The 13,361-nt window shown below is 37.1% G+C and overlaps 1 protein-coding gene across 2 annotated transcripts in view; it reads right to left on the reverse strand.

The window, feature by feature from the left end:
- Positions 1–13,361, reverse strand: part of LOC107731096 (SEC14-like protein 1) — a 38,803-nt gene that overhangs the window by 22,739 nt on the left and 2,703 nt on the right. For both annotated transcript variants that reach the window (XM_016542083.1, XM_016542082.1), the window contains exon 3: positions 578–706. In XM_016542083.1, the coding sequence (XP_016397569.1) occupies positions 578–706 (129 nt within the window). The remainder of the gene's footprint in view (positions 1–577; positions 707–13,361) is intronic.

The following is a 13,361-nucleotide window of genomic DNA, read 5'->3' on the forward strand; positions in this document are numbered from 1 at the left end:
GTAGATATGTGGGGGTGTGTTAGAACGAGCCGTTTTAGGTAGGCGTGGTTAACTCTTAACTTTTATAAAGAATATCTCTTTGGTTTTGAGACTTTAGTGTTTGCAACTTTACAGATCTTCTTTATGCACCAAGAGCTTGTAACACTCCAAAGAGAAAGGAACAATTGAAATCGCATCATATGACCCCTTTAAAGAATTTCAGTCCACACCATAGCTATAATGATAAAGGCACAGAGAAACAATATAGTTGGAATCACTTTCAGAATTTTTTTTTCCTGCTGATGAATGATAAAAACATTTGACACCCAATCAGAATCAATCCTGCTATAACAAGCTCGAGAATTTAAAGCGGCAGTTGAGTGTGCGCTCTGAATAAACAGATTATACTGTCTGCTGATGTGGACGCTAATATAGTTATCTTTATAGTTTCTTTATAGTTATCGTTCTTGGTGTGAACAGGACTTAAGCCTCAGATTTACAGGTACAGTTAGGGTTTAGCAAATCATCAACTACTGCTAACTGAAAAATAAACCAACATGTGTATATGGTTTTAGAAGACGGCAGTGTGGCTTCACACCTTTTTGATGCTGCTGGCATATTGCTTCATGGCGATCTTCTCCACTGTGCTCTCAAAACCAAAGAAAGATTTGATGTCCAGACTGGCAGATTGTTCAAAACATGTCCATTCTTCATTTTCTGGGTGAACCTACATTGGACAACAAGACACATGCCAACTTTGTTAAACTGCCAGTAAAAGAGTATAAAAATAATGTTGTCAGTATCCAATATTTCTACATCAGTTGAAGTAGTTGAGAGTAGTATAACAACTTGAAGTAACAGATACTGACTACACTATTTGAACAACCAGATCAGATCTGAGCAAAATAACACACTGGACATTTACTCCATGAGTTAAAATTTGAAAAGCAAATCAGAATTGCATGAGTTGTATGCACTGTGAACAAAACAACACGTGTTTCATTAGCCACATTTTGGTCACTGGCTAACCTTCCAGAGAACCTAAGATAGTGATATTGTACCTCAGAGCTTCTCCTCTGTAACACTCCCATAAATAGAATCTTCAAAGGAGGCCTTAGATGATCTGACCCCATTAACTTTCTCATCATTTACTCGGGCATGATGCACACGGCTACTTTACTTCAGCATTGCATAGTATTACCTGAATAATCTCTAAAAACTAAAACAAGTCACTAGTAGCTCTATAGAAATTTAGATGCTAACTCCAGCGCCTCTGCCCAGAGACAGTAAAAAGGTCGAAACCAAATCATGGTGGAACTGATGCAAAATACTGAGTTGGAAAATCAAACCTTAAAGCTGTACGGAACAGTCCAGAGCAGTGTTTCCCAACCCTTTTTATTCCAAGGCCCCCTTCCTCTCTGAATCAATACTGCAAGGTCCCGCATCCTTTTCTATTTACAAAAATCTTTGTATTCTAGTGTTATTACTTTTACAAAATAGTGTTCTTTTAGTGTTCTTTTTTGGAATCATACTTTGCAAAAATGTTACTGCAGACATTCTTTAAACTTAAAAGTACTCAGCTCAATTATACAGTAACTTTAACAAATAAGCAGACGTTAACCTGCCATACCAAACAAGACCACAGGGAGATGCCAAAAAACTGCATATAGCTACTCTATGGATCAATTTAGAATTACTTGCACACCAAAATACAAATGAAAAATAAAAACATTCTGAATGTGTGGAAACTCAGTCTAAAGGTAGGTCGACGTCATCAGTGAACAGTTCCTCTGTCAGAACAAGCAATCATGTCTATGTTTGGAGCATCTGATGCCCATATGTACATAAACACCACTGGTTCTCACAAACTTCTCCAAAACATGCCTCTTTGGTGTTATAAAACACTCACAGTACATTAGTTTTGACAACTACGCAAATATATTGTACTGTGTTCTTGCAGAAAAATTATGTTATAGTTAACAGTGTGCCAAGAGCGCACACACACACACACACACGGTTTGTTTGCGCATCTATACTAACACATTCATGCACAGCTAACTACTCCTGTAGGTCACTAATCATTTTTACCTTGATTACAGTTATCGTCATCCATCAAAACTTTACTAGTTCAACACTGGTTTGCTTTATTCAACCTCACGCAGAGGTTCTGTGTTTTGAGCAGCCGTTCAGTCTGTATTTCACACAGCATGATGAGAAACAGCTTGGGCTGTGTACATATGATAGAGGATCAGCTTTGTTATTTTTATTATTTTTTTAATTGAATGTATTAATCCAAAGATTAGTGAATTATATCAATATATTCAAGTCATCTCCAACTCTGAGGATTGGTTTTCCCAGCAGGACAATGCTCCATTCCAATCAAGTCATGTCAATCAAGGTGTGGATGGAGGACCACCAGATCAAGACCCTGTCACGGCCAGCCCAATCTCCAGACCTGAACCCCACTGAAAACCTCTGGAATCTGATCAAGAGGAAGATGGATGGTCACAAGCCATCAAACAAAACTGAGCTGTTTGAATTTTTGCACCAGGAGTGGCATAAAGTCACCCAACAGGCAACAGCAACGTGAAAGACTGGTGGAGAGGTTATTCCACCAAATATTGATATCTGAAATATTCCTAAGTTTAAACATTAGTATTGTGTTGTTTAAAAATGAATATGAACTTGTTTTCTTTGCATTATTTGAGGACTGAAAACACTGCATCTTTTTTGTTATTTTGACCAGTTGTCATTTTCTGTAAATAAATGCTCTGTTTATTTTGAATTTGGAAGAAATGTTGTCAGTAATTTATAGAATAAAACAAAAATGTTCATTTCACTCAAACACATACCTATAAATAATAAAACCAGATAAACTGATAATTTTGCAGTTGTCTCTTAAGTTTCTACAGAGATGTAGGATGGATTCGCCATTATTGAGCATTAAAAACATATGTAATGTCTGTTTCATTCATACTGGTCACCAGAGGGCACCCTCACGCAGAAACTCCACATATGCATCACAGAAGTAATAGAACTCATGATTTTTCAGGAAATTCCTAATATGGATAAAGGCATCGCTATCGCTGTAACTAAATAAAACTTTGCATTATTTGAGGACTGAAAACACTGCATCTTTTTTGTTATTTTGACCAGTTGTCATTTTCTGTAAATAAATGCTCTGTTTATTTTGAATTTGGAAGAAATGTTGTCAGTAATTTATAGAATAAAACAAAAATGTTCATTTCACTCAAACACATACCTATAAATAATAAAACCAGATAAACTGATAATTTTGCAGTTGTCTCTTAAGTTTCTACAGAGATGTAGGATGGATTCGCCATTATTGAGCATTAAAAACATATGTAATGTCTGTTTCATTCATACTGGTCACCAGAGGGCACCCTCACGCAGAAAATCCACATATGCATCACAGAAGTAATAGAACTCATGATTTTTCAGGAAATTCCTAATATGGATAAAGGCATCGCTATCGCTGTAACTAAATAAAAAGATAGAAACGCTTAACTAATCAAACATGAAGACCATAAACACACGACTGCAACAATATATGGTTTATCGGTGTTCTTCAAACCATCTTGGGTATTTTCATAATAAGTATATTTATAATCCATTGCTAATCGACATCCCTTTATTATAGAATAGAAAATATTTTCTGCCTCATTCTGTGATAAGAAGCAACATCAGGTCACAAAAGGAAATTATTTGACATTGTCTTCCTGTTTGTTGCTGCCATGTGTTTTGAGTTTGAGTTAAAAGTTAAGTTAATTCTTTATCGACTATTTTTTATCTTAAAATCAATTTTATACACCATCATTTTCGTTTCTATAACGTGTGAATATACCCCCTATCGTATTTTACAACAAAAACAATGTTGTTTGTTGTTATCACTAGTTTTATTTTGATTTCCCAAGTCCGCTATTAGCTTATAGCCCGTTAGCATCACCAGCGTGGTTGCCGCTAATCTCGCTTACATTGCTAATACTCTATTCACACACATTACTATTGTTTTACTCACTGTTACTTGCTTTAATGGCGGATGTGTGTCTACCATTTTTGAGTGCAGGTGAGGACACCGAATGCAGCTCGAGCTGGAGGCCGTGGAGAAGCAGATCCGCGACGTGGCGGAGTTGGTGTTGCAACAATATATAGTGATATCCTCAATGTTACTCAGAAAACAGGATACAGGTTTAACTCATTCTAAATACTTCTGCTTAATGTTACACTGTCAGATATGCAAAATAAATCTATCGTATCTCTTGCTCTGGCTACTGTGTATAGATCACCAGGGCCGTATAAATATTTCCTAAAAGAACTTGCAGATTTCCTCTCAGACCTATTGGTTACTGTTGATAAAGCGCTAATTGTCGGAGATTTTAACTGCGCATTACATGAATCGCGTAACATAATGCGCTCTCGACATTTGTCATTAAGATCACGCTATAGAAATCGCCTAAAATTAAGTATAAAGAAGAGAAGAAAGCGGCCCTAGGCAGCTGCCTACACATGCCAGCCACTGCCACTGCCAGATGCAGTTATAAATACTAAAAACAAGCCTATCGCAAGACATCTGGTAGGGGGGGCACCTGGGGTGGCCAGCCAAATTTCCCACCCCTGTGCCACCACGTAGACCCGCCCCTGCTTGCAACATCTAGCTGCTGTGATGCACAGAGCCGGTCCGACCTAATAAGTGATATAAGCGGTTGCATAGGGCCCCGTGGCCTCCAGGGGGGCCAATGTCAGGGTCAGACGGTAATGCTCGATAATTATAACTTTAAAAAAGTTTCAGTCACATGTTTGAAAATGAATAAGTGGCACTATAAAACTGGTGCAGACTGCAGAGAATTGGGAAAAGAGAAAAGAAAGCAAGCAAGATAAGGGTAAGTGATGAATTTTGAAAATATATTGTTTAAATGGCGGTTGCTGCATCGTGCTGCGAACGCTTTGAAGACGCGCTGTGCCAATGTAACAACAATGAACATGAACGTAATGTTGTCTTGGCCACTTCAAAATACGTGAATAATTCTACGTTAGGTATCTTATTATCAGAAGGTTTTCGATTTTTAGAACGCATATATAATCTTATTTTCCATCGACCAGTTGAGTTTTACAACACTGCGCTTTTGTAAACACACCTGAAGCAACTAATTAGGGTCTTCAGGATCACTTAAATTAAAGGCAGGTGTCTTTGATTAGAGTTTGAGCTAAACTTTGTAGGACAGTCGATCGCCAGGAGCAGGGTTGGGCACCCCTGCTCTACACATTACCATGGTTACCCCCTGTACACAAAGCAGCGCCGTGCAAGCGCAACTTCTGACACCCACTTGTTTGTCAAGGACGTCAAAGGAAGTCAAAACAGTATTTACATGTTTTCAAACAGCCATTCAGATTTTTTTAACACTTTGGTGTTTATCAAATAAGAAATATATTCAAACATATGTTTACAATTATACATGTTTGCATTTTAATCAGGAATAAAACATGCCAGCCCAGAAAATAGATAATGCTGTATATTATTATTGATAATAATAATTATTATTATTCTCTTTAATTTTCATAATCCAGGTGTTCTTGCTTTATTAAAGCATTAATCTCACTAAATTTTCTTACATTTTTCTGAAAGCAATGGTTAAACTTTTACATTTTAAAAAGTTTTAAATAATTGTTAGAAGTGCTTAAGTAAATATCTTTATATTTATGTATTGAAAGATAAATACTGAATGGATACTGATTAAGACAGTTTGGTAATTTTTTTTTTACAACCGGGTTATTATAGTTAACTAAAATAAAAAATATTTTTCAAAAATGTTACTTGAAATAAAATAAATGTGAACTGAAATAAAATACTTATACTGTTTTATTTTAGACAGTTGACACGGCAACATTTCCCATTTTCATTTAGTGTATCTTGATGTTCTAAAATAACTAACATTAAAACTTAAATAAAATGTAATAACTACATTGACTAAATATTTAAAATCAACAAAACTAATAAAAACAACAAAAACAATAAAATTACTAAAGCTTTAAAGTGAAAATGACAGCAGAAAATATAAAAATAATTCAATATATTAAAGGTGCCATATAATGGAAAACTGTATTTACCTTGGCATAGTTGAATAATAACGTACACAGAGCATGTGCGATTGCAAATCTTGAAAGTGAAAGTAAAAAGCGATTGTGCATTCGAAAGCAGTTTCAATGCCCCGCATATTAATAGCGGATCCCTGATGCCCGCAATTTATATACAGTATAATTAACCAACGATATAACTGCGAGAGACAGTATTGAAATATATATTTTCCCTGTGTTTCCTTCCTGCTGTGTGAGCTACTGAAATGAGCCGCACCGTGAAACAGCCAATCAGAGCAGAGCTCAACATTGAGCCGCACTGTGAAACAGCCAATCAGAGCAGAGCTCAACATTGAGCTGCACTGTGAAACAGCCAATCAGAGCAGAGCTCAACATTGAGCTGCACTGTGAAACAGCCAACATTTCTGGAGATTTTTTGCCCTTACCTAAGCCACATACCTTCTACGTAGATATCACAGAACAATTTAAAATATTGTATCAATGCATTCTATGGCACCTTTAACAAAAACTATAATAGCACCTGAATGACACTAAAATAACATTGCTTTACAATAAAATGTCATTTTGCCGAAATCATTCTGTGAAAATCTTCTGTAATAAAACGTTATAAATAATCAAAAGCTTAGTTGTTAAAAAATGAAATGAAAAAAAAAAATTTAACGGTTTTTAGCATTTTTAATGAGTTCAAAAATGTATAATAAACTGAGAACATATCAACCCTTTGACACATTATTGGTACAGACAGAGTCACATGACCAAAATGAATCGAGGAGGGAAACGCTCTGGGGCGAAGAACAGAAAAGACAAAGGGGAAAAAGAACAATGCATTAAAATAAGGACAGCAATATCCAAGTGAACTAGGATATTAGGATAGAATTGAATTAGAATTGAACCAGGATAGTAACAATGATACAAGCAAGCCACCTTTCGCCAAAAATTGTCGCTTTGAATAGGGCTGTCACGATTATGAAATTTGGCTGACGATTAATTGTCTAAAAATAGTCACGGTTATTGCGATCAATTGTCTGTTTTAGGGCTTTGGCGATTATGCCGATTATCACGATTTTTAAAAAAAAAAATTTATGGCATTCATTATATAATTGTGATTAATTTAAGGGTTCAGTAAATAATTATGATTTTATCTTTTAATCTTTTTTGAGTTATTATTTTGCAGTGTAAGATTACATAGAGTATTCCAAATTCTAAGAATCGGCCAATACCGATCCAACACCAGCACTATTTTTTTTCTATACCAATACAGAATTATCAATACTGTGTTTGTGGAACTAATGGTCACTCATTTTTTAAACACTTTGTTAAACATAATCCACTAAATATTCACTTCCTCATTACAGAGAAAAACTACATTTGAATAAAAATATATAAGCTTTGAAATTAAACATGTAATATACATATTAATATACAACATATATAATTCAAAAAGATCAAGTAGTTTTTTATTTTTTAACTCTTGCTACTTAATACTTCGTATAAAAAAATGCTGAACTTTGACAAAGAGGTAATTTTTAAATGTTATAATAGTGATTTTATCATATCTAAATATAAATCCAAAATCAAAGCATGTGAAAAGAGCTATATTACAGAGTGGAAATGGTAAATGAGACAATGAATGATCCTCTGCTCTCATCTAGTGGTTATAGTGTGAATATCATGACATTCATTGCAATAATATTTATATTTCTACCAGGTGTAGGAAATCTACGAGTATAGAAAATCTTCCACTTATGCATGGCAAATTTTCCATGAATTATCTCTAAGCAAAAATGAAAAAATGCAAATGAAAATACCTAACTAAAAAGCAAGCAATATTTCATGTGTTTGAAGAAAATTAGGCCTACTTTAAAAAAAAAAGCGTTCTACTGTCTAGGGTCAGCCATCAGGAGTAAAAGGGGATGTTATACAGCACACTTTTCTTTTTTCTTTCTTTTCACCTTTTTTTCCTATGGTATTGAAAATGGGAGAGGGGGTTCGCACCTTTGTAACTTTTTTCACCCCTGATGAGTTTGTATCCTTCCATGCCCAAGCTAGTTAATGGGCTTTTGGTCATTTACTTACAGAAAGTTTTCTGTGGGAGTTCGTGTTAGGGGCTAGAATACAGGGGGCGCCAACAATGATCTCGCATACCCCTCAGCAAATGTGCAGATGCGCCCCGGTTTAAGATGTACAGTCATGGCCAAAAGTTTTGGCAGTGACATAAATTTTGTGTTTTGCAAAGTTTGCTGCTTCAGTATTTGTAGATTATTTTTCCACATGTTTTATGGTATACTGAAAAACAATGATAAGCATATCATAAGTTTTAAAGGCTTTTATTGGCAAAAAAATATAATTTTGGCACAACACAGGACTCAATGGTAGCGTTCACTTTCTCTTCTCCGAACAATCGATTTTCCAGATGTCCCAAACAGTCAGAAGGGAGCTTCATCAGAGAAAATAACTTTGCACCAATCTTCTGCTGTCCAATCCTTGCAATTCCTGCAGAATTTCAGTCTGTTCCTTGACATTTTTCTTGGAGCGAAAGTGGCTTCTTTGCTACTCTTCTTGACACCAGGCCGATGTCCAAAAGTCTTCGCCTCACTGTGCGTGTAGATGCTCTCACACCAACCTGCTGCCATTCCTGAGCAAGCTCTGCACTGGTGGTGACACGATTCCGTAGCTGACTCCTCAGGAGGAGACGGTCCTGGCACTTGCTGGACACTCTGGGGCGTCCTGAAGACTTCTTCACTGCAGTAGAACCTCTCTCCTTGAAGTTCTTGATGATCCGGTAAATGGTTCTTTCAGGTGCAATATTCTTTGTAGCAATTTCCTTGCATGTGAGGCCATTTTGATGCAAAGCGATGATGGCTGCACGTGTTTCTTTGGAGGTAACCATTGCTAACAAGAACACAATGATTGGAAGCGCTTCTTCCCTCCTTTTATGGTAATCACTGTTTCCCACAGACTTACACCCTATGTGTCGCGGCATTTCCCCTGGGGGAAATATATGTATATAATGTGAATACAAAACAGCAGATGGGCTTATTGAAAATGCAAATTCATTCTCTGCTATCTTTTGAAAATCTGCTTAGGGCCCCCAAAATGCTAGTTCTGGCCCTGGTGGTGCCTCAGGGCTCAGTTCTTGGACCACTTCTCTTCTCCATCTACATGCCATCACTAGGTTCTGTCATTCAGAAACATGGCTTTTCATATCACTACTATACTGATGACACTCTACCTACCTCTCATTCCATCCTGATGATCCAACGATAGCTGCTCGCTTCTCAGTATGTCTAACAGACATTTCTTACTAGATGAAGAACCATCACCTTCAACTCAATCTCACCAAGACAGAACTGCTTGTGGTTTCAGCCAACCCAACACTTCATCACAATTTCTTCGTCCAGCTAGGTGCATCAATCATAACACCTTCCAGGACATCCAAGAACCTTGGAGCTGTGATTGATGATCAGCTGAATTTCACAGACCACATTGTTAGAACTGCCTCCAGATTTGCCTTATACTGTAGCTAACAGCTGCATGGTTAGAATTTTATCTCTAATAGTATCTTGTTTTCTTTTTATTTATTAATAAAAAAAAAAAAGTATTATTCTGTTGAAAAGAGATGGTCTTCATCCCTCCAGGGGTAGTGCCACTCTTCTCTCTAGAAATATGGCACATTGTCTTTAGGGTTTGTACTTGACTAACTGGGGCCCAGGTCAGGAAGCAGACAGACTGGCTAACCCGACCGTGTGCTAGTCGCCTCACGTCACAGAAGTCAGTTAATTCTCAGCTCATAGAGACTCTTTCACCCAGACATCACACTATAGAGACCGTGTCTGTTCCCCGAACCAAATACAAAAAAACGTCCAAAACCATTTAAGGGTAACAATTTAATTGATGTTCAACAAATAAAAAACAGATATAATACAGATAAACAAACGATAAAGCTTGGCTAAATGAATATTAGATTCCTTTCTACGAAAGCGCTTTTTGTAAATGATATGATCATAGATCATAAATTAGATGTGCTCCGTTTGACAGAAACCTGGCTAAAACCAGATGATCATGTTATTTTAAATGAGTCTACCCCCCAAGATTACTGTTATAAACATGAGCCGCATCCAAAAGGTTAAGGGGGAGGTGTTGCTACAGTTTATAGTAATATTTTCAGTATTTCTCAGAAGTCTGGTTTCAAGTATAATTCATTTGAAGTAATGGTGCTTCATATAACATTGTCCAGAGAAACAAGTGTTAATGATAAATCCCCTGTGACGTTTATACTGTCTACTGTATACAGGCCACCAGGGTACCATACAGACTTTATCAAAAAATTTGCTGATTTTCTATCTGAGTTAGTGCAGGCTGCAGATAAAGTCTTAATTGTTGGTGATTTTAATATCTATGTTGATAATGAAAAAGATGCATTGGGATCAGCATTTATAGACATTCTGAACTCCACCGGGTTTAGACAACGTGTCAGGGCCTACTCATTGTCGTAATCATACTTTAGATTTAATACTGTCACACTGAATTTATATTAATGGCATTGAAATTCTGCAGCAGAGTGATGATATCTCGAATCATTATCTAGTCTCGTGTATACTCCATATAGCTAAAGCTGCAAATTCAACTCCTTGTTACAAATATCGTAGAACCATCACTTCTACAACAAAAGACTGCTTTGTAAATAACCTTCCTGACTTGTCTCAATTCCTCAGAAAATCCAATAGCTCAGAAAAACTTGATGTTGTAACAGAAACTATAAACTCTCTCTTTTCTAGCACTTCAGATTCGGTTGCTCCTTTACACTTAAAGAAGATTAAGGAAAACAGACCGACAACGTGGTATAACGAGCACACTCGCACCTTAAAGAAAGCAGCCCGGAGAATGGAGCGCAGCTGGAAGAAAACAAAACTAGAGGTATTTTCGTATTGCATGGCGGGAAAGTACTTCTACTTATAGAAAAGCTCTAAAAACTGCTAGATCTGCTTATTTTTCGTCTCTCTTAGAAGAAAACAAACAAAACCCTAGGCATTTATTCAATACAGTGGCTAAATTAGCGAAAATTAAATAATTACAGACCGATCTCAAATCTCCCTTTTCTGTCAAAAACACTAGAAAAGGCAGTATCCTCTCAGCTATGTTCCTTCTTAGAGAGAAATGGTATCTGTGAGGATTTCCAGTCAGGATTTAGACCATAGTACTAAAACTGCTCTCATCATCAGAGTTACAACAGAAGTTTTTTTTTTTTTTTTTAAACCAATCATGGTTGTATTTCTCTATTAGTGCTACTGGATCTCAGCGCTGCGTTTGACACTATCGACCACAACATTCTTTTGAGTAGACTACAAAATTATGTTGGCATTAGTGGAATTGCATTGTCATGGTTCAAATCTTACCTTTCTGACCGTCATCAATTCATATCAGTGAATGACGAGGTATCTTATCGATCACAAGTGGAGTACCCACAAGGCTCAGTACTAGGACTGTTGCTTTTCATGCTTTACATGTTACCCTTGGGAGATATCAAGAAACATGGTGTTAGCTTTCACTGTTATGCTGATGATACTCAGCTCTTTATTTCTTCGGGGCCCGACAAAACATACCAATTCGCAAAACTAACGGAACGCTTAGTTGATATAAAAAACTGGATGACGAGTAATTTCCTACTGCTAAATTCTGAAAAAACAGAGGTTTTAATTATTGGACCAAAAACCTCTGCATGTAATAACCTAAAACACTGTCTAACAATTGATGGCTGCTCTGTTAATTCTTCGTCATCAGTTAGGAACCTAGGTGTGCTATTTGATATCATTCTTTCCTTTGAAAGCCATAATTCTTGCATTTGTAAAACTGCATTTTTCCATTTTAAAAATATATAAAAATTACGACCTATGCTCTCAATGTCAAATGCAGAAACGTTAATTCATGCGTTTATGAGCTCAAGTTTAGATTACTGTAATGCTTTATTGGGTGGTTGCTCTGCGTGCTTAATAAACTCCAGCTGGTCCAAAATGCAGCAGCTACAGTTCTTACTAGAACCAGGAAGTAAGACCATATTAGCCTGGTTCTGTCAACTCTGCACTGGCTCCCTATTGAACATCAAATACATTTTAAAATCTTGCTAATTACTTATAAAGCCCTGTATGGTTTAGCTCCTCAATACTTGAGTGAGATCATATCGCATTATTGTCCTTCACGTCCGCCGCAATCTCAAAACTCTGGCAATTTGAAAATACCTAGAATATCAAAATCTCAAAAACTGCGGACGGCAGATCCTTTTCCTATTTAGCACCCAAACTCTGGAACAATCTACCTAGTGTTGTTCAGGAGGCAGACAAAATCTGTCAGTTTAAATCTAGATTAAAGACCCATCTCTTTAACCTGGTATACACATAATACACTGTCGCATTTCTATAATTCAAATCCATTTAAGGATTGTTAGGCTGCATTAATTAAGTCAACCGGAACCGGGAACACTTCTCATAACACTCAATGTACTCGTTACATCGTAAGAAGAATGGCATTTACGCTAATATTAGTCTTTCATTCTTATTCCGAGGTCACCGTAGCCATATGGATCCAGTTTGTATCCAGATCAGATGGTCACCGTAGCCACCCAGATCCAGTCTATATCCAGACCAGATAGTGGATCAGCACCTAGAGACGACTTCTACAGCCCTGAATGTCAGTGGAGACTATGTTAACTAGATGCGCCCCAGAGACAGATCCCCTGTGAAGACCTCATCACCTTGACAACCATCGGCAAAAGACCACGGGAACCAGACAAGTCCTCTGCACAATCTGACCTATGTTGCAGCCTGGAATTGAACCACGCCATGCTGGTTTTGTCTTTCCAGAGGAAAATTGGCCCTACACTGAGACTGGTTTCTCCCAAGGTTTTTTCTCCATTTCTGTCATCGATGGAGTTTTGGTTCCTTGCCACTGTCACCTTTGGCTTGCTTAGTTGGGGACGCTTGACTGATTGCACAGACACTTTTGGAAGAGAGCTGAACTGGATGATGACATCACTGAATCATCGATGAACTGACTTTAGATGAAAATGACTCCGTTATTGTCCTCTTGCATTATTGACAATAGTGTTGTCAAAAGACCCGGTACTTCGGTACCAAGTCGGTACTAAAAAAATGAAAACGTTACGGTACCAGGATTTTTTAAGTACCGGTGGTACAGAGTACCCGGTCAACCCGGTTCTTGATGCGCTATCCGCAAGGTGCGCAGATGCGCTCTCTTCATAAAAGCACTGAGAC

Source organism: Sinocyclocheilus rhinocerous, unplaced genomic scaffold, assembly GCF_001515625.1.
Source record: "Sinocyclocheilus rhinocerous isolate Xijiao unplaced genomic scaffold, SAMN03320098_v1.1 scaffold4869, whole genome shotgun sequence".
NCBI lineage: Eukaryota > Metazoa > Chordata > Actinopteri > Cypriniformes > Cyprinidae > Sinocyclocheilus > Sinocyclocheilus rhinocerous.